The sequence below is a fragment of the Mastigoproctus giganteus genome, chromosome 10 (genome assembly GCF_048544385.1).
Source record: "Mastigoproctus giganteus isolate SK-2022 chromosome 10, ASM4854438v1, whole genome shotgun sequence".
NCBI classification, from domain to species: Eukaryota; Metazoa; Arthropoda; class Arachnida; order Uropygi; family Thelyphonidae; genus Mastigoproctus; species Mastigoproctus giganteus.
In genome coordinates, this window is record NC_143584.1 from 154,329,807 (window position 1) to 154,352,683 (window position 22,877).

General features: G+C 38.2%; 1 protein-coding gene across 1 annotated transcript in view; it reads left to right on the forward strand.

Annotated features, from left to right (window-relative positions):
* LOC150079395 (disintegrin and metalloproteinase domain-containing protein 11-like) overlaps positions 1–22,877 on the forward strand; it is a 445,660-nt gene that overhangs the window by 299,235 nt on the left and 123,548 nt on the right. Inside the window, exon 21 of the mRNA XM_090383050.1 lies at positions 3,141–3,249. Within this exon, the coding sequence (XP_090239176.1) occupies positions 3,141–3,249 (109 nt within the window). The remainder of the gene's footprint in view (positions 1–3,140; positions 3,250–22,877) is intronic.

Below are 22,877 nucleotides of genomic sequence, written 5' to 3' on the forward strand. Positions count from 1 at the left end.
CCTGGGCAACTTACCCATCAACAACGTTCCTACTGATATGCTTGCCACTGTTTGCATCACCAGGAAGCAGCTTATAACTGCTATAAATGGATTGCTGCCCACTGCAACTGCAGGCCCTGATTTTGTGCTACAATTCATAATTAAATGTCTTAGCTCTATCATCGATCCTCTACTATCAATTTTTAACCGTCTTAACACAGGACTACTTTCTCCCCTCTCTGGAACAGATATGCTATGAGGCCACATCCTAAATGCCAATCTGCAACCCTCATTAAACAGTTCAGGCCAATCTCTCATTCTTCCAGCCTCTTGAAGCTCATGGAAAAGACATTACTTTCAACCATCACCAATCAAATCATGCCTCACAAACCCCCACAGATTCACTATGCCATTCCAGGAAGATCCACAGTCACCAATTTAACATCCATAACCAACACCATTCTCAGTGCACTAGAAGCTAAAGCAGAGCTTGCCGTCATGTACATCGACCTGGAAGCTGCCTTCTACTCCATTAGGATCCCCTCGCTTGTTCACCTCCTAGAAAACTACTTCTACATAAAAGGTGACATGTTGTGGTTTATCACAACCTTGCTCTCTGACAGAACCATTCTTCTTAAAGCGACTCAACACACAATCTGGAGAAAGATCACTGCGGGAGTTCCCCAAGGCGGAGTCCTCTCCAGAGCATTATTCACTGCAGTTATTATTCCGTTTGTGCAACAGAGGGAAGACATACTCTGCTATGCTGATGATATTAAGATATATATATATACTCAGATTAACCCCAGTGAACATCTCTGAAACATCAGTGAAAAGTTACACGACTTGGGATCCTATCTCCATCAATTTAGTCTCCTGATTAACCCTGCCAAATCAGCCCATATTGTCTTTTCTCTGAAGCACCAACCCACTGAAATCCAAGCTTCTCTAGATGGCATTCCCTTTCCAGTGGTCAAGATGCATACAGACTTGGGAGTTGTCTTCGACTATAAACTGAGCTTCAACCCCCACATTGACAAGCTCATATCAAAATTCCTTCAAATGTGCCGAACTACAAAACAACAACTGCTCCACATTAGGGATCTGGATGTGGGTCGTTGGTATGTATACACCTCGGTATACTCCGTCGTATTAGATTCCTCGAAAATTTGGGGATCCATGGCCCCTACCAACATCAAGCACATGTACTCCACCGAATACTGGCTTCTTCGTTGGATCACACATAAACATCGTCGTCCACCCCAGCAAAGGACAACTGCGATGGCAATCTCAATAAATTTTGTCTGACTTCCAGATCTTGTATTGGAAAAACGCCTTGTTCTCACTGCCAAAATGACAACCAAAATGGTCTCGGAGCCAAGCATCTGGGAACTGTGGGGCTGGAGAATCCCTATACCCAGACTGAGGTCAGCTCTCATGCTCACAGCCCACTATAACAGACTAGCCCTTAGTGACCACTTTCTCCCCAGGGATATGCTCCCCACAATCCAATCAATTGATGGCAACCTCTGTAGGTTTGCGAAGGATTGGAGGTACCAAACACAGATCTTTAAGAGCCTGACCTTGGCCAGGAAAACTGCACATTGAAATGAGCAGCATAATAGTGCCCAATATATTGTAAATAATGTTCAAAGCATGTCTTTATGAATGTGTTGTGAATAAAGTCAAGAATATCTTTATGAATATTAATATAAATATGAATATCTTTATTAATACATTGTAAATAGTGTCAAAAACATAATATTCTGTAAATAATCTGACACAGATTCTATTGTTGGTTCTGGAGGATGAGCCCGAACTTCGATGTGGGCCCCATCCCCCCAAGGCTATTGACCACCAGCCATTGTAAAACACCCCTGGCATTACTGCTGTGAAGGGTGTATTGTATATACCACTTTTATATACAATAAAGATTATATGTATATATATTTAGAAATGATATCAATATATTATTTAGAAACACACCACAGTGATGCTGCCTGATAATATTGTCATTTTGTGTGTTTCCTTTTTTTATATATTTTTTGTTTTTATTCCATTTCTATGGTGACTTTGTTAATTTATCTATTTTCAAATTATTATACAGTAAACTCTTTAAAATCCAGCCCTCTTAGAGAATGGCCAGTGACAAATTTTAGAGAATTAATTCTAGTGGGTGAGTAGTTTTGGATAAGCACATTTCAGTGAATATTAAGCTCTAACAAATGAATTTATTTACATATATAAATCATTTATAATGACTGAAAGGTAATGCTTGCAGTAAATAACATTTAAATTTGTTAAATGTAAGCAAAATTACAGTAATCAAAATTGCAGCAAATGTTGCCATGTAATGTCAATTTTAAATTCATACCTAGTACAGTTTCAGAGAGAATATCAGTCACTGTTCTTGAGATTAAAAATGCTTTTACAGTGGTGAGTTAAAAAAAATAAAAATAAAAAACTATTCTTAAGGAATAACATTTTTATTTTTGAATTTAATATCATGTATATCTTACCTAAGATATATAAAGGTCTCAGGTTCAATTTCTGCCTCTGGTATGGGCGTTGCAGTTGTCCAATTTTTTTTGATATTAATATATTTTGATATTTTTTGATGTGTACTGTGGAGAAATTCAATCAGTTTCTGCATGACGAAATAACAAAGATCATTGAGTGTCAGTTTTGCCACCATTCTTACTTGTTGCTGCATGACAGGTTCCAAGGGACTATTAGTTATAATGGTGGGAAAAGTTTTGGTTGTATGGAATTTTTGTGCCTCATAATTTGCAGTTTATGAAAGAAATTAACCAGAGATTTAACGGAGTATACATTTTTCCAGCTGTACTCACACTGGACATTTTCTTTGCTGTCATCTTTTCTGAAGTGAAACTGGTCACCTGCACATACAAGCACTGTGTGACTAGTCACTTAGCTATATTTTGCAAGAGCAGTTTGTGCAATTTATTCAGTAAGCGAAGTAATAGCATTATAAGAAAGAAATATCACCTTTTTGCATAGATTCTTAAACATAAACAAGATTTTTGATGCTGTTGCCAGATTGTAAAATCTGCTTTTTCTTTTTCCTTTTTTTTTTTTTTTTTTTTTTTTTATGGTTTCCTGTATGTGTGTATGTGTATATTTCCCCTTCATTTTTATAGGAGCAGTATCATCCGATCCAGCATGTTTTGAGCAGTTCAATACTCAAGGAAGTCTTAATGGAAATTGTGGACCAGATGGTAAAGGAGGTTTTATAAAGTGTACAGAAGAGTAAGTTATGTTTATTATTTATTTATTTATTATTTACTATATATTTATTATTTATTTATTATATTATTTTTATTTTTTTTTTTTTTTTCAATTTATAAACCTGAATCTTCTTCAGCCTTTGTACTGGATGAAAAAGATAGGGTTCTCCTGTATTCCCCCCTACCCCTTTTATGGCCATTGTCAGTCTAGGAGAAAATCTTTTTGGATCATCTGTGCATCTTATTTTCTGGGGATTCATTTTCTTCTTCACTCTTTTGGAATGAATTCTATGCTTATCATTCAGTTCACTGATGTAAATATCCAATTACCATTTCAGCTTTCAAAATTCCTTTTCAAAATCAGTATCCTTTTTTGCACTGATTTCTCTTATTGTCGAATTTCTGATTATCTCTTCAGGTAATGTGAAATATTTTGTTGCTTTCTGGAGTTCTTTGAGCTGCCTTGTCCATTTTGATGCGGGAGTCTATCATTTGCTTTCATAAGTCAAAACTAAGATGATGCAAATATTGAATGTTTAACTTTTTAAGCATAAAGGATGATTTCCTGGTCTTTTTGTAGCCAGAATTCTTTATCTGCTTCGTGTAATTCTTCTGTCTATTTCTTTAACTTTGTTTTCTGTAAAGCCGATTAATTGACCAGGATAAATGTAGTATTCCACTGTGAAGTTGTTTTCTACTTTTAATAAAGGAACTGAAGCCGTCATACATTTTTTGTCTTAGTTTTCAGCTTTTCTTACTTTCATTATAAAGATCATTCAACATATTTAGAAGATTATTTTAATTTTTTTCCTGTTAAAACTGCCATCCCAATATGTAGTTAATTAAAGTATCTCCATTCATATTATCCTGTAATTTTCCTGTGCTATTTTATAATTCTCGTTTATTTTCTTGTGTGACAACCTGTTGTTTTAGAATTATTAATGACAGATAATTCAAGGAAGCTAGCTTATACTGCATCAACAACAAAAAAAAATCTGTTCATATCCTCGTATCCTCTAACAGTTTGTATAATCTTTAAATTTATTCAAACTACCAATTTCTACAACACCAGATGGATATAGTTTGCGCAGTCCATTTAAAACCTCAGACAGTTCAAACGGATCTTATCATAAATGCCTAGTTGCGCAGACACTGCAATTTGTATAACCAAAGTGTTTCTTGTTAAGAGCACAATTTTGTATTCCCATTGCACCTATTGCACCCATTCCAACAGTTCCTAAAATGAAGCCTCCTGTATGCAGTACTTAAGATGTGGCCTAAAACCATTGCCTTATATAATGGAATAATCACCTCCTTATCTCTGCTGGCAAAATTCCTGTACGCTATTGATAAAACCCTATGAGCTGTCCTAGCATCCTGTCTGCACTTCACACAGAACTTCACGTCTGACTGTATGATTACACCCAGGTCTTTTTTATTCTCTACTATCCTCAGTGTGGCACCACACATTTGGTATGTTATTATGGGATTGCTACTACACATATGACCCCGAGTACCAGGCAGTAGTGCCCAAGTGATTTTCCTAAGTGATATATAGTGATCTTTCTAAGTGATATATAGTGATCTTTCTAAGTGATTTAGTTCAGTTTACTTTCCAGTGCTTTTCTCATCCTCAGTTCTTTGTAAGTGGTTCTGTATTTAACAGACCTTGAGTAAGAACCCAGAAAGGAAAATCACATTTATTTCCTTAGTATATTTATAAATTTTTCCCCAAAAAAACTAACTTCTCCAGCCCTTGGTCACTAGGTGGCACTGCTCCTGCCTTCCTTTGGTGGGGCCAGAAACCTGAGAGGAAAAGCTCTCACTCCCAGGGCTAAAAGGAGCAACACTGGACTGCAATTCATGTCCACCCCTACAGCCAACAGGCTCTCAACGTATTGAGACCTGTAGAATGGAAGACGATCTCAGTCTTCCGAAAAGAATGAAAAAGGACTCTAACAAATCAGAACTACCAGCTTTTCTGATAATGCATTCGTTATCGACTCAGCCGGTAAGCAAACTGTCTCCCTTTGTCATCCAGAGATGTCTCGAGAATGCAGCAGGCACACCAAAAATGGTGAAAAGGCTCCAATCAGGAGATCTTTTAATTGAGACCATGCAAGCACGGCATTCTGAATTATTATTAAAAATGTCCTCTATAAGCAGAATCCCAATCAAAGTCACACCACTTAACACACTGAACTCCTCAAAAGGAGTGATAAGTGAGTGGGAGTTACTGAACGTCATCGAAGAGAAGATAGTCATGGGATTACTAGAAGAGAAAATAACTCAAGCAAGGCGAATTATGGTACAGAAGGATGATAAGCTTGTCCCAACACGTAATGTTATATTGACTTTTAGTATGCCAAATTTGCTGACCTCGGTTAAAGCATGCTACCTGCACTGCTGTACCTGACCATACATTCCAAACCCTTTAAGATGTTTCAAGTGCCAAAAGTTTGGTCACTCCCAGGCAACATGCAGAGGCAAAACTACTTGTCCTAAAACTGTGGGTCAAAAAATCATTCACAAACAGATTATACTGCAAAGGCTCCGGAATGTCCAAATTGCAGGAGCGGCCATCCAGCATAATCAAAATCATGTGACCTCTGGAAAATTCAAAAAAGAATACAAAAGTATAAGATCGAGAATAAGGTCACATATCAAGAAGCAAGAAAACAAATAAAGCCATCGGTCCCAATATGCACGTACGCTTCCACTACACTAAAGTGCCAAACTGTTTCAACCCAAACTGAGGTATCAGTTCTGCCCAATACATCCATTGCAGAATGGGCATGATCTATACTATCAACACATCAACCTACTACCAAACCTGTTCTAGTTGATGAAATAAGTAATATCCTATCTCAGTTCTGCCTAAAATCTCATAATGTGATAAAATGTCTAATAAATCACAAAGGCAACAAGTCACTGAATTGCAAAAGCCAAACTCAAATGGAATGGACTCTGAAGATATAACTACACATGATGAAACAGTCCTTGATCTTCATGCAGAAGATGATATGGAGACTGCATTTTCACCTGGTCAAATTGATGATGTAGAAGAGAGTATAGATTCCAGACATCCCAATTTTCCTAGAAAAGATAAAACAAAATATGACCGTCAAAAGCAAACCACTCACAAGAAACAGACAGACTCGTCTTTCCTCCTCAAACCCAAATAATGCAGCACATTGTACAATGGAATTGTAGAGGTTTACGCAGCAATACTGATGACATCTATGATTTAATCTCCCGATTTGGTCCTGTAGCCATTTGCTTACAAGAGACTAATCTAACTCCACAAGTAACTCCATCAATCAAAAATTTTACAGAAAAGATAGAAACTCTTTATTATCCGCACATGGAGGTGTTGCGATTCTAGTTGACTGTAAAATACTTCTAGAAACATTCCGCTTCAGACCCACTTAGAAGCTGTTCCAGTACATGTATCAGTTGGCCAAATTCCTTAACTCTAGTATCTCTGTACCTTCCACCCAACAAGATGTGCACATTCAAAGAACTAGAAGACCTTATAAGACAAATACCACCACCTTGTTGTATCCTTGGTGACTTCAATGCACATCATCCATTGTGGGGATCAGACCACATGGACAATAGAGGACACTTGATAGAGACAACACTAGACCAACTGAATCTAACATTACTGAACACTGGTGAAAATATTACTCACCTTCCCACTGGATCTATGTCAACAATTGATTTAACTCTCTGTTCCCCCATATTGTACCCCAGTATAGAATGGACAGTTTTAAACGATCCACACAATAGTGATCACTTCCCAATCATATGCAGAATCCAAACACCATACCCTGACAATTGCTTAAAATGGAAATTCTCCAAAGCAGATTGGGAAAAGTATTCAACCCACCTTTCTTTTGATAGCAAATTGATCAGAATACAACCGATTGAGGATGTCACAGAGCATATTACCAGGCAAATACTGACCGTAGCCTCCAAAGCAGTACTTCAAGCCTCCACATGTAAACACAAAAACCTTAAACACTGGTGGAATGGTGCTTGTACCAATGCCAAAAAAGGAAAAAAATAAAGCTTGGAACCTGTTCCAGAAGTTCCCAACAACCTAATTCAATATAAAAGGCTCAAGTCAAAAGCTTGACAAATTAGAATAAAAGCCAAAAAGGATCATAGATACAGTTTGCCTCCACTATTATAAAGGATACTAGCAGTCGACTCCTCGGGAAAAAGATTTGACAATTAAATGGCAAATATCTACCTCTTTCTTTTCCCATCTTAACGAAAAATGGACGGGAAATATCTTCTTCTGAAGAAATAGTTAACGCCCTTGCAGAGACCTTCTACCAAACATCTGCCACTTCGGCATATGGCAACTCCTTTCTTCAAATTAAAGCTTCAGCTGAAAGGTACAAAATAAAATTCCATACTACCTATTCCATAGGCAATATTCCATATTGCCTATAATCAACTGTTTAACCTATTTGAACTGCAAACAGCATTAAATAGATCACCCAACAGTGCAACTGGACCCGATGGAATATATTATGCAATGCTGAAAAATATAAACAGTATGGCCTTGAATTTACTATTAATGTTCTATAACTGGATTTTTCTTGAAGGTACATATCCATCTTACTGGCATCACTCCATTATTTTAGCCTTTACTAAACCAGGAAAAGATCACTCACTTCTAGAAAATTACTGATATATCTCTCTAACCAGCTGCCTAAGTAAAATCCCAGAAAGAATGATACACAGATGGCTTATCTGGGTTCTTGAAACTAAATCACTGATGAACAACAATCAGTTTGGATTTGGACAAAATAGACCCACTTTGGATCTAATGGTGAAAGCCAAGACTAACATCTGTAATGCTTACATCAAAAATGAACATCTTGTAATGGTTAGTCTCAATATAGAAAAGGCTTTCAACACTACCTGGAGGTATGGCATATTACGAGAACTTCATTCCATAGGATTGCAAGGGCACTTATCAGAATTCATTAGAAATTTTCTTCAACACAGAACCTTTCAGGTCCATTATCAATCTGTACCTTCACGGTACTACACTCAAGAAGGTGTCCCACAAGGATCAGTACTTAGCTCTACCCTTTTTTCACTTAGACTGAACAGCATAACACAGAACATCCCAGATACTGTAGAACTATATATGTATGCTGACGTTCTTACTATATCTTGCCATTCACAAAATATTCATACCATTGAAAGACAGCTGCAATTTTCCATAAATAACTTGGAGACATGGGCACTGCAGAATCAGAACAAAAAACAATTGAAGTTCACTCCTGCAAAAAACGTAAGGTATACCTGGAACTCAGATTAAAAAACCATTTGATCCCTCTCACCACCTTCATTTCCTAGGCTTAATATTGGACACCAAACTTAACTTTGTTTCACATACCTCCGAACTTTTGTTTAAAGAAACTTAATATACTTAAGTCCATTTCTGCTATGACATGGAGTGCTAATAGATACACTCTATTACATTTGTATTGTGCTATTATCAGGTCTTGTAATTTAGATTGTGTCATTGCATTTAGATTGTGTCAGTGTTGGGTTGACTTTGTAGATCTGCAATGCCTCTATCAGCCAGCTATGGGATATGGAGTTGAAGGCCTTACAATAGTTGATGTAGGCCACGTACAGGTTGCAGTGCTTCTTGTAAGCTTGCTCCATAACTGCCACATCAATAGTCAATTGCTCCTTGCATCCTTTTCTCATCTGCTTATATCCCTTCTGCTGCTTAGTCATGATGTTCTGGCTCTCCAAATGCTCTGATATCGTCTTGGTTATGCAGCTGGTATTGTATATGACTTAGCTAGGAAAAGTGCATTAATCAGAATTAATACCATCCAACACAGTGCCCTTTGTACTACTCTGGGCGCATTTAGAATATCCCCATCCAGAATCTGTATGTAGAGGCATACGCACATCCACTTCACCTTAGAAGAAAAATGCTGCTTCTTAATTATACAACTAAAATTCAAAGCCTTCGACCTGTTCGACCGTTGCTTTCCAGCCTTGAATGGACAGCATTCTAAAACAATAAACTGAATGAAAATAGACCTACTGGCATTAGAATGAAAGATTTGGTTCACACCTGGAATATTGATTTTGATAACATACTTCAAGAGAGCGATGTTCCTGATCTACCCTGTGTAAATCTCCCTTACTGTGATACCCGCTTTCAGCAATGGGGAAAGAAATCCCTGGCAGAGGAAAATATCAAACAACCACATAAAGAACATGCCCTCAAAGGTACGCAAAGTTGACAAATATATACAGATGGCTCAAAAATAGGGTCTGCCATTGGTGCTGTGGCTGTCTTTCCTGCTTTTACAGTCTCCATATCACTACCGCTTGAATGTAGCAGTTATACTGCAGAGTTATATGCGATCAAATTTGCCTTACAGAATATTAACGCTTTCCACAATGTTATATATATAGTGTTATATACACCAATTTCATAAGTGCAGTGTCTGCATTTGGCAATCAAGTTTCAATATCAAATCCAATTAAAAAATAAATCATTTCCTGGTTAAACCATCTATGAAGTAGGAATCATTCAGTGAAATTCTGCTGGATTCCGGGGCATTCTGTTATCATAGGTAATAAGAGAGCAGATCAGACAGCCAAGAAACCAAACAGTACAACACCAGCAAATTACCAAGTGCCATATAGAGATTATTTGAAGCATATAAAAAAAAGTCAGTACTTCTGCCAGGGGCAAAAGTTGATGATGTTGTAAAGCATATATCATCTTTTAAGGGCACAAAAGGTGATATAGTTGTACACATTGGCACCAATGACATTAAGAATAGGAGATCTGCAGATTTACTTAACAAGTACAGGTGAATGTTGCAAAAAAGTTGTGAATCAGGGTTAAATTTGAAAGTGTCTGCAATTCTGCCCAGACATGATAGGAGGGAGTACATGATGAGAGCCTTGTCAATCAATTTGGCCCTGCAGGGAATGTGCAAGGCTCAAGGGGTAGGATTTTTTTCAGCGTGGTCTGTGCTTGTTAACAGGAGAGACTGCTTCTACAGGGATGGGATACACTTAAATAGAAAGAGTGCAAGAATATTTGCTGATGCTATCGAGGCAGTGTCAGGTGGGTCGGAAAACTGCTAGTTTGGGGGGGGGGGATTCACAGACCAAAAGGTTAAAAGTAGCCGCAGGCAGAGGTGAAGGTGATTCTTGCACGACTTCTATTAGAATAAGTAGCGAACTGGAGCGAGGGGTGCTTGTGGTTTCAGGGACTGATGGCAGTCATCGTGAAACAGGTGGGTATATGGGATGTGTCAGGGTAACTAGGAATAGGAATAGGTGCATGTATGCTTGCATGTATACCAATGCTAGAAGTATAGTAAATAAATTGGATGAATTTGAAGTGTTGGTCAAGACATCAAAGGTGGATATTGTTGGGATATCAGAGACGTGTTGTCACACTGATATTAGGAATGCAGAATTGGAATTTGGGGAGTACAATGTGTACAGAAAGGATAGACAGGATAGGAAGGGAGGAGGTGTCATGCTGTTAATTAAGATTTCATGGTGTCATGCTGTTAATTTGCTTAAGCACTGCAAAAGCAAAAATGAGAGTACGAGTTTGTTATAGGCCTAATGACTCAAATGAGTACAATGAGCAATTGTACAGAGAAATAGAGTGGGCTAGTAAATCAGAATGTCTTATAATGGGGGATTTTAACTTCCCAGATATTGACTGTAACTTGTGGATTTATTGGATGATTGTTTTCTGCAGCAGCATGTTTGAGAGGCAACCAGAGAGGGTAATACTCTTGATCTGGTTATCAGCAGTGATCATTCGTGTATTAAGAATTTGCAGACAAAAGAACCACTAAGGGGCAGTGATCACAGTGTACTGATGTGGGATTTACTTAAAGATGTAACTACCATCAGGGGTAAAGGGAAGAGTTTTTGATTTTGTAAAGGTGACTACAGTGGTCTCAGATATTTTTTTGGTTCTATACAGTGGGATCAACTGATGATATTACCAACAGTAAATTCTAAGTGGGAAGCATTCAAGGAATTAATCGTGGAAGCTACTAAAAGTTTCATACCTATTAAGAAATATTGTTCAGGGTTGAGGCCAAAATGGTTATCAAATGAACTAAAGAGACTCGTGGCAGAGAAGAAAAATGCACGGGATGCATATAAATTATCAAGCGACTCAGAAGCCTATGGCAGATATAAGCTAGTCTGTAATCAGGTCACAAAGGAGGTTAGGCAGGCAAAGGCAGATTACGAGAAATCTTTGGCAAAGGATGCTAAGAAAAACAACACGGATTTCTTTACTTATGTAAACTCTAAAAGGAATGGGATGAATCTGATTGGTCCACTTGATATCGATGGTTCGACTGTTGTTGATGATTCTGCTCAGATAGCAAACAAACTGAATGAGTATTTTGCATCTACATTCACACATGAGGAGTTATTAAGGTTTTAAAATGGCAGAAGGTTATCAAATTGTGGCAGGGTGCTTAATGATTTTGTAATAACTGAGAGCAAAGTGGAGGAGAAATTGTTGAAGTTAAACATAAGAAAAGCACCTGGGGTGGATGGGATCTATCCAGTTATATTAAAGGAGGTGGCAAAGCAACTAAGCAAACCCTTAGCCATAATTATGAGAGCATCCTTGGAGTCAGGGGAGGTCCCCACGGACTGGAGATGTACAAATGTATCCCCAATTCACAGAGGGTGATTGAAGGGTGACACGAGTTAATTACTCGTGTCACCCTTCAATCACCAGTTAATTACTCGTGTCACCCTTCTGCCAGTTAATTTAACTTATGTTCTGAGGAAAATAATGGAGTCATTGGTTAAAGATGCATTGCGGGATCATCTAGACAAGACTGCAGCAATAATTCAGACACAGCATGGGTTTGTTAAGGGAAAGTCTTGTCTGACAAATTTGATAGGATATTATGATGTGGTTACAAAGGAACTGGATGCAAAAAAATAATTTTGATATCAAATATTTGGATTTCAGGAAAGCTTTTGACACTGTTGCTCATGGAAGGCTATTGTACAAATTGGAGCAGAATGGTATTAAGGGTAAGGTGCTACAATCGATAAAAGGATGGTTGAGTGAAGAAAAGACAGAGAGTGGTAATCAATGGGTGCTGCTCTTCATGGACTAATGTAATTAGTGGAGTCAAACAGGGTTCTGTGTTGAGTCCTCTGTTGTTTTGTATATTTATCAATGATATTGATGAAGGTATATCAGGCTTAGTGTCGAAGTTTGCAGATGATAGCAGGTTAGCAGGGTTGTTAATGTCAGTAATGGCAGTGTGCTACTGCAACAGGATCTAGAAAATTTGGGCAGATGGGCTAAGAAGTGGCAACTGAAGTTTAACCTTGACAAATGCAAAGTACTGCATATGGGTAGAAGTAACCCCAGAGAAACGTACCAACTGTGCGGTACTACACTTAAGGTGGTAGAAAATGAAAAAGACCTGGGAGTAATTGTGCAGTCAGATATGAAGTTTTCTGAACAATGCAGACAGGCTGCTAGGGCAGGTCATGGGGTTTTGTCAATGATATATAGGAATTTTGCTAGCAGGGAAAAGGAGGCGATTGTCCCTCTGTATAAGGCAATGGTCAGGCCACGCCTTGAGTACTGCGTATAGGTCTGGAGGCCTCATTTATGGAAAGGATGTAGATTTGCTTGAGCGTGTACAGAGAAGGGCAACAAGATTGGTGAGGGGAATGAAGGGATCTTCTTACCAAGAGAGGGGCTTAAGTTCTGCAAATTGCAGTGGCTGGAGACTAGGCACCTGCGTGGTTATCTGATTGAGGTGTATAAGGCCTTGAATGGGTTGAGCACGCTGAATTCTGGTGGGATCCTTCCACTTGTTCAGATTACGAACCTAAGGGGGCATGAATTCAAATTAAGAAAAGCCAGGTGTAGAATAGATGTGCGGAAATTTTCCTTTAGCCAGCGGGTGGTTAATTGCTGGAACAGACTTCCACCTTTTGTGGAAGTTGATAGGTTAAATAAATTTAAGGAGGAACTGGACGGGCATTTGGAGGGAATGGTGTGATTTTTTTTTTTTTTTTTTTTTGGCTGATGCTGCATAAGCTGATGCACTTGCTTTCTTGCATCACATGCCACTACTATTTCAGTGGAGAGAAATATGGATGTCACAAAGGAATAACAAATTGCTCCAAATCAAAGAAGAACCAGCATTATGGATTTCCAGCTTCAAACAAAATAGACATGAAGAAGTTGTACTAGCAAGACTAAGGATAGGTTATATGCACTTAACCCATATGTTTCTATTCGTGGGGGATGACCCACCTCGATGCACACATTGTACATTACCACTTACAGTCAAGCATATACTTTTAGATTATTCTCACTATTCCCATTTCAGAAGAAATACTTTCCACTCTCAATCACAACTGCAAGAACGATTATCGCTTACCTTCCAACCCTAACTGGATGAAGAAGCACCCTTCTTCGTCCAGTTATGGTTGGAAGGGTTGATCGGATCCCGTAAATCAGTAAAGCACTTGCATTCAGGTGACATTTTTGTAGAAACCTTTTGTACTAAACATTCAAAAAAGCATTAAAAGTCACAAACTTTGGAGAAATACACCCATTGTGATTACTCCACACAAAATCCTAAATACATCATTTTGTGTTATTTCTGAAGGGCTTCCTTCATATATCAGAAGGGGAAATTTGTTTAGAGCTGAGAGAGTAAAGTGTAACCACCACAATTAAACATATACACTTAGTGATCACTGAATTATGACCACCTGCCTAATACTGTGTTGGGGCACCATTCGCATGGATAACAGCCACTATTTGGCTAGACATTGACATCCACTAGATGTCTGAAGATATCCATAGGAATCTATGGACATCTATATTTGTCATATTTATTATCATATGGAATTCCATATTATAATAATAAATTTGCAGGTATTCCATATTTATCATATGGAATGCCTGCAAGGCTTTCCAGTGTCAGAATAGATAATAAATATACATAATTTGAAGCAAAAACTTTGTTACAGTGCAATGAAGTTTTTGTTTCAAATTATGATTGAGGTCAAGCAAATCTGGAGGCCAATCAAGGTGAGTAATGCTTTCACTGTGTTCCTCAAACCACTCATGCCCATTGCCAGCTGTTCACTCTGCATAAATAGAATATCCTCCCTACTATAGAATATTGTTCCGACATCTGGGGGTGGTGCCCCCAAAACCCCTCTCAGGCATCTAGATTCCATTTAAAAGAGAGTAGTTAGGTTAAATAATGACTCATCTCTAACAAAGTCTCTCCACTGTCAGTCTCATAGATGTTCTGTTTCGGCTCCATGCCTTTTTTATAGATACTTCCCTGGGCCCTGTTCTTCTGAAATGTCTTCTATAATTCCACTCTCTCTTCCAAACCAGTCCAAGCACATGTCACAAACAGTCAACATCCTTTTGCTGTCCAACTTCAAACTCACAGAACCAACTTTTCTTTCTTCCTCGTTTATTCATTCAACTTCTGTTTTCTGGAACAGCCTTCTTTCATACATATTTCCTGAAAATTACAATCTACAGAAATTCGAGTCTAATGTCAACAAATATCTTCTTTCATCTTCTCAACCTTCAACCCATGCATTGTACTAAGTACTATGGGTTCTAATACCTCTCGTGCTTGAGGTTCTCATAAAAAGAAAATAATAATAAAATCTCGTCATCAGTTATAATCATTTTGTAATCAGTTGGCATGCAAGCACTGGTGGGATTCAGCCGGTTCGGCAGAACCGATACCTAATTTTTTGTTGAGTTCGGCGAACCGGTGTTAAAATGGCACTTGTGATCAGGGTTCTCTCTCTAAGGTGGGCGCCTGGGCAGCCACCCAATGTGGAAATCACAAATCTACATTCCTTACTCTTTTTTAACGTTCATCTACGCAACAGCGTATTCCAAGTGTCCGTAGTAATGTTCATTCCGTCCCTAGGTGAAAAAAATTAGACGGAACTATGCTTGTAATATTTATTTATTCATTTCATAAAACTCATTATACCTTTGATTAAAATACTACATTTTTATTCCCTCGTTTGTTACTTAAGTAAACAAACATAATGTAGAGAGAAAAAGTGCCAAACAACCAGGGGGTGACACACTATCATTTGTTTTAGCTTTGTGTTACGCCCTAAATTCACACGAGATATTATGAGTGCATTGGTGTTCCCCAATCAATAAAAACAATAGAAAGCTAGGACACAACGAACCAAGAGAAATATAGATTTCAAGGGTTATCTTATCGCCCATTTCGGAAGCTGTGGAAGAATGTTCTTCCATGTTGGAATCCTTATGCCAGTGTGCACGTGGTAATTAAGACGTTTTTATCACAACTTTCCCGTGACAAACAGGTTTCTCGTACACATTATTCTATCGTATTTAATCTGCATAGCCTATGCCATTTATTAATTCAGCAAGAAATTTTCGTTTAGTATCGATAAAATGAAGAAAATGAAAGTGCTTTGTTTATAAAAGTTTATGATATGACCACACGTGGACAGAACCAGTAAAAATATTCAAATATATAGGCACATATCTGCTCCTGCTCTATAATATATTAAAATAAAACATTTTAAAAAATTTTTGCAGTAGCCCTTAAAAGGATAAAAAGGCAACAGAGTTTGACAGATTTTTTCAATAAGAAACCAAAATCAGAATTGGTCTTGGATGGTAAAAAAAAAAAAAAAAGTCACAAGCACAACCACACCAACTTGAAGAAAGCAGCACGTCAATTATTGAAATAAAAAACGATAACAACTCCAAAATTGAAAATAATCTTCCTGAATGCTGGACAGTGCAACAGCATAACAATTTTAAAGAAAAATATGACGGACTGGTAATTTTTAACAAAAAGTTAGGTTGCGAGTATTGTGAAAATTATGACTTTATAAAAGAGAAAAGTGTTCAAGTGTCAAAAGAATGGAAATGTTTTCAGATTGAGGCATCAGGGAAAAATAAAGAGGTACAACAAGCTTCTCTAAGGAACAAAATGGAAGAACATTTTTCATCAAAAGCTCATAACATTTGTAAAGAGAACTTAAAACAATGTGAGCAGGATCCAATAACAAAAGTAATAGATACGATGAATGAAAAATATTTAAGTGCTACTTGTAGAGTGTTTAATATAGTTTACAGCCTGGCAAAAAGATGTAAACCGTTTTCAGACATAGAAGTGCAAATTAAAAATGGATTAGATATGGGAATAGGATTACATTCTCGGAAAACTGCTGTGAAAGTAGTTGATTTCATTGCAAAGGAAATTAAAAAAGAAATATTTAATAAAATTATAGAAAATAATCTGAAAATATGTTTGATTATTGACGAAGCTTCAACGATATCCTGCAAAACAGTTACTATACTTTTCTTAAAAGTTTAGGATTCAGTTACATCACCAACAATTTTCGTTGAACTAGTTGAATTGGAAAAACAAGATGCAGAGACAATATGTTCTTCAGTTATGGAAAGTTTAAATAATGTTGGGCTGACTAAGAACTACCTAGAAAAAAATTTAATAGGATTTTGCTCCGATGGTGCCAGCGTTATGCTTGGGAGAAAATCTGGAGTGAGCACTAGGATTGCAAAAGATTTTCCAAACATAATACTGTAATATGGCACTGTACCATCGCCTCCATCTTATTTTAGTATGATTTGATAAAGGAAATAAAGCAAGTAAATCATTTAAAAAATATTTATTGATAGGATATATACTATTTTTCATCAATACAGTAAGAACCAAATTGAACTTTCCAAAATATCTGAACAACTTGGAATTGGAATTATAAAGATTGATAGAGTTTTGGGACCAAGATAGGCAGTTTTTTTTCAGGTATTACTTAATATTTTTTCATTAATATTTTAAAACTCTTTCTTGTAACATAATCTAGTTTTGTGGACTTTTTTTATTGTTTTTATTTAAGTATTAACTGCATGAAATAATAAACTACCTTTCGGTATATATTTTTTTTATACTTAGAACGGTCATTAGGGCAGCGAACCGGTTGTTAAATTATTTGAATCCCACCACTGCATGCAAGGTGTAATTGCCTTCAACTTTCAGACTTCAATAGTGCACAGTCACAAAGTGTTATTACCTTTTGTCTTCATTACTTCTGTAATGACCTTTCTGCTTTTATTTACAGCACCTTCACATGAGCATTAAACTTTCCTTTTATGCAGTATTTTTAATGATTAAGTATTAAATGAAAAATACACAAACCTTTAGTAGCACTGGAGCTCATTGAGAGCCAGGCTGACTGAATAGCACACATTATAAACATATCAATACATTATTTATCTCAAGTCACTAATGACCTTAAGAGTAAGAGATCTGCAGATTTAATTAGCAAGTACAGGTCAATGTTAAAAAAAAGTCATGAGCTAGGGTTGAATTTGAAAGTGTCTGCAATTCTACCCAGACACAATAGGAGGGAGTATATGATGAGAGACTTGTCAATCAATTCGGCCTTGGAGAGATTGTGCAAGGCTCATAGGGGTAGAATTTTTTCAGCGTGGTCTGTGCTTGCTAACAGGAGATACTGCTTCTACAGGGGTGGGATACGCTTATATAGAAAGAGTGCAAGAATATTTGCTGATGCTATCGAGGCAGTGTTAGATGGATCGGAAAACCGCTAGCTTTGGGGGGGGGATTGACAGACTAAAAGATTAATAGTAGCAGAGGCGAAAGCGATTCTTACACTGCTTCAATTGTAATGAGCCTAGAGAGCAAAGTTGCTGGGGATTTCAAGGGCTCCTGGGAGTCATCATGGATCAAGTAAATACATGGGCTGTGTTAGGGTAACTAAGAGTAAGAACAGGTGCATATATAGTTACATGTATACCAATGCTAGAAGTATAGTAAATAAATTTGATGAATTTGAAGCACTGATCAAGGTATCAGAAGCAGATGTTTGTTATTTTCTGGACATCTATAGTTATGCTGGGCTGGGCTGGGCTTTAATATTCTGAGTTATCTAAAATGCTTTGAATGCTGCCTAAGTTCTGGGAGGCGCCTCTGTAGCCAGGTGGGAAGGAGCAGCAGCAGTGCGTAGTAGCATACGCTTCTTGATTAGACCGGGGTTCGAGCCCATCACCACCAAATACAGAGAATGCGGAAAGGTCAGGGAGTGACCACCGCATATTCCCGGAGCGATGTGGCCTTAGTTGCTAATGCTCCTAAAAAAAAAAAAAAAAGTTCTGGGAATGGTTTGGATGCTTACAAAACCTTAATTAAAGCATGCCCTAGAAAATGCCAGTGAACTTATGTGACTGCCTAGTGGTTTATAAAATAGGACAATGATCTTGAGCCCTAAAGATCTGTTCAGTATCATGGAGAATAGAACTTGCAGCTTCAACCAGCATTGTGTTTTTCATCCCAGACATTAACTGTTATAGGCAGGTCAAGGAATGCCGCAATAATAGTTCTTTTACTATAAAACTTGTGCTATAGCTAATATGTAGCAAAAGGGTAGGTAAGAGGCAGGGATACTCAAACAAAACATAATTTATTATTATCACTATTTCCGAAACATACATACAATAACAATAACATGAATAAGGAAAGCACCTTATGGGTCTTTAGCTAGTGGTGTGAGTTAGTGATATGTTTATGTTCTTTCTTCTTGTGATTCACTATGGCATCTTGCTCATTTCTAGTCTGCAGTCTACATCTTGGAGGAGTATAGAGGTATATACATGTAAGCACAAACACTATACCAAAACCTTGAGTAACAATAGGGTGTTGCATAGGTGACATTAATAATACTGTATTAACTAATCAAGTTAAACGCTAATTTACTGACAATGTGTCGTGACGTGTTACAATAACAATTATCCTAATGAGGAGGGATGCTTATACTAAAAGAGGGTAAGAGTAAGGTAAAACTTACCAGTATAAGGAATGACTAGGTCCACTGTATCTGAAACAGCGACTGTATTGTTCTGTTCCAATCAGCTCTGCTGGAAGCTTCAGGCTGGTAAGGCTGTAGTAACAGTCTTTTCTTAATCTTCGTCTACCTTCTCTCTAAATTCTCTCCAGAGGACTCCCAAGGACTCTAAGAAGATTTTTCCCAGAACTCTCCAAGACTGCCAAAAGCTCTCTCAAAGATTCTAAAAAAACTTTCTCTCTGTTCTTCTAAAAGACTGCAAAAGTTCTTGGCACCTCCATAGCCAGGTGGGCAGGAGCAGCAGTGCATAGCACACACTTCTTGATTAGACTGAGGTTCGAGCCTATGACCACCAAATACAGAGGATGCAGAAAGGTCAGAGAATGCATATTCCAAGAACAATATGGCCTTAGTTGCTAATGCCCCTAAAAACCAAATAACAAGCAAAGTTCTCTACTCCCTTAAACTCTCTTTGCTCTAAACTTCTCTAAAACTCTGCAAAAAGCTCTCTTTTCTTTGTTCTCACCTGCATATATATATAGGTCTCATTGGTCCAGAGCTCGTTTTTGTGTGTGTGTGTGGGGGGGGGGGAACTAATTTTCAGGGCTGATATCTGGGGACCAAAAACGGTAAAAAAAAAAAAAAGAGTTATAACCATGTGAAAACGAAACTCATATTTGTTCGGGGTAAGAGTTCCTGATCTCTGAACTTGGGAATCCAATTCCTGCGGAGGAACTGACTGATATAATCTACTCCACAGATATTAGATTCGGATTTCCCATTAAAAGTCTGTTCTCATTAGTCATAACTTCTTTCTATGCGATAAAATAATCCAACACTTCTTCGTTAACAGCACTTCCATCTCCCATAATGGTCAGAAGCTGATCAAGTAATGGCCTCCTGTTGTGCTGTGATCCAGCTAATACAGGTGGAATTGTATCACAATTACAGACGTTACTTAATGTGATGCTAGAGAGGCATGAGCTCTAGCGGGGGAGAAGGCGAGGAACGCTGATAAGTGCGGTATTGGATTTCGTTCTCCCAAAAGTATAGGGGTAGCTTGATGGCAGATGGTAGGTAAAATGCAGGCATTTTACACCCCTCATTGCCATCCCCAAGAATTCTGGGCAGGAGCAAAAAGACAATGTCCAAAAGTCTAAGTGTCTGTACCATGTTCCAAAACTTCTGTAATGGGGTTGCTTGGTGGGGTAAAACCAAAAACATACTTCCTCTTACAAAACTAAGTAAACCTTAATTAACAGTATATAGTAAATCTAAACAAACACACTATTTTGTGTGTTTGTGGTTTGAGGCTCGCACAGCACAATGGGTTAGCATTAGCATTAGTAGAGGCATTTGATGCAAGAAAGCAAGCTTATGCAGCATCAGCCAAAAAAAAAAAAAAAAACCCACTTCCACTTCACCCCTCTGTTCGTTCAAAATACCTGTCCAGCTGAGCCTTAAACTTATTTACGCTATCAACCTCCACCACAAGGGATGGCAGTCTGTTCCACCAACCAACCACCCGCTGGCTAAAGGCAAATTTCCGCACGTCTATCCTACATCTGTCTTTCCTCAATTTGAATTTATGCCCTCTCAGGTGAATTTTCTGAGCTAGAGGAAGAATCCCATCAGCATTGAGCATGCTTAAACCATTCAAGGCTTTATACACCTCTATCAGATCACCTCGCTGGTGCCTAGTCTCCAGACACTGTAATTTGCAAAACTTAAGCCTTTCTTCGTAAGAGCACCCCTTTGTTCCATTCACTAATCTTGTTGCCCTTCTCTGTACTCGTTCCAGCAGCTCTACATCCTTCTTGAAATGAGGCCTCCAGACCTGTATACAGTACTCTAGGTGTGGCCTGACCATTGCCTTATACAATGGAATAATCACCTCCTTATCCCTGCTGGAAAAATTCCTGTATATCATTGACAATACTCCATGAGCTACTCTTGCAGCCCGTCTGCACTGCTCAGAGAACTTCATATCTGCCTGCACAATCACCCCCAAGTCCCATTCATTCTCTACCACTGTCAGTGTAGTACCACAGAGTTGATACGTTGCTCTGGGGTTGCTGTTTCCCATGTGTAGTACTTTACATTTGTCAATGTTAAACTTCATTTGCCACCTCTCAGCCCATCTGCTCAACCTTTCCAGATCCTGTTGCAGCAGCATAGTGTCAGTAGTGTCCTTGACAACCCTGCCAACCTTTGTATCATCTGCAAACTTGGACATTAAGCTTGATATACCATCATCAATATCATTTATAAATACAGAAAACAATAATGGACCCAACACTGAGCCCTGAGGGACTCCACTAATAACATTAGTCCACGATGAGCAGTGTCCATTGATTACCACTCTCTGTCTTCTCCCCCTCAACCACCCCTTTATCCATAACAGCAATTTGCCTCCAATGCCACACTGCTCCAATTTGTGCAGCAGTCTTCCATGTGCAACAGTATCAAAAGCCTTTCTAAGATCCAAGTATATAATATCAAAGTTATTCCCTGCATCCAGTTCTTTTGTGACTGCATCATAGTATCCAATCAAGTTGGTCAGGCAAGACTTCCCCTTAACAAAACCATGCTGTGTCTGAGCTATAACTGAAGTCTTGTCTAAATAATCCTGCAGTGCTTCTTTAACCAGTGCCTCCATTAATTTTCCGGGAACAGAAGTTAAGCTCACAGGTCTATAATTACTTGTGTCAGCCTTTGATCCTCCTTTGTGAATTGGGGTCACATTTGCACATTTCCAGTCTATGGGTACCTCCCCTGAGTCCAAGGAAGCTCTCATAATTATGGCTAAGGGTTTGCTTACCTCCTTTGCTGCCTCCTTTAATATAACTGGATAGATCCCATCCACCCCGGGTGCCTTTCTTGTGTTTATCTTCAACAGTTTCTCCTCCACTTTACTCCCAGTTATTTCAAGATTCTGTAGCTTACTGCTAGAGTTGAATACACCTCTGGCATTCCCCTTGCTGAATAACTCCTCATGTGTGAATGTCGATGCAAAATATTCATTTAGTTTGTTAGCTACCTGAGCAGGATCATCAACAGTTGACCATCAATATCAAGTGGACCAATCTGATTCATCCCCTTCCTTCTAGAGTTTACATAAGTAAAGAACTCTTTGCTGTTTTTCTTTGCATCCCTTGCCAAGGATTTCTCGTAATCTGCCTTCGCCTGCCTAACCTCCTTTGTAACCTGGTTGCATATCAACTTGTATCTATCATAGGCTTCTGTGTCATGTGTTAATTTGTAAGTATCCCATGCATTTTTCTTCTCTGCCATATGCCTCATTAGTTCATCTGACATCCATTTTGGCCTAAACCTTGAACAATATTTCTTAGTTGGTATGTAAAGTCTAGTAGCTTCCAAGATAAGTTCTTTGAATGCTTCCCATTTTGAATTTGCTGTTGGTAACATCATCAGTTGGTCCCACTGTATAGAATTTAAATACTGTCTCAGTCCATCGTATTCGCCTTTACCGAAGCAATAACCCTTCCCTTTACCCCTAATGGTAGTTACCTCTTTGAGTAAATCCCACTTCAGCACACTGTGATCACTGCCACCTAGTGGTTCATTTATCTGTAGATTCTTAATGCATGAAGAATCACTGCTGATAATCAAATCAAGAGTATTACTCCCTCTAGTTGCCTCCCGAACATGCTGATGTAGAAAGCAATCATCCAATAAATC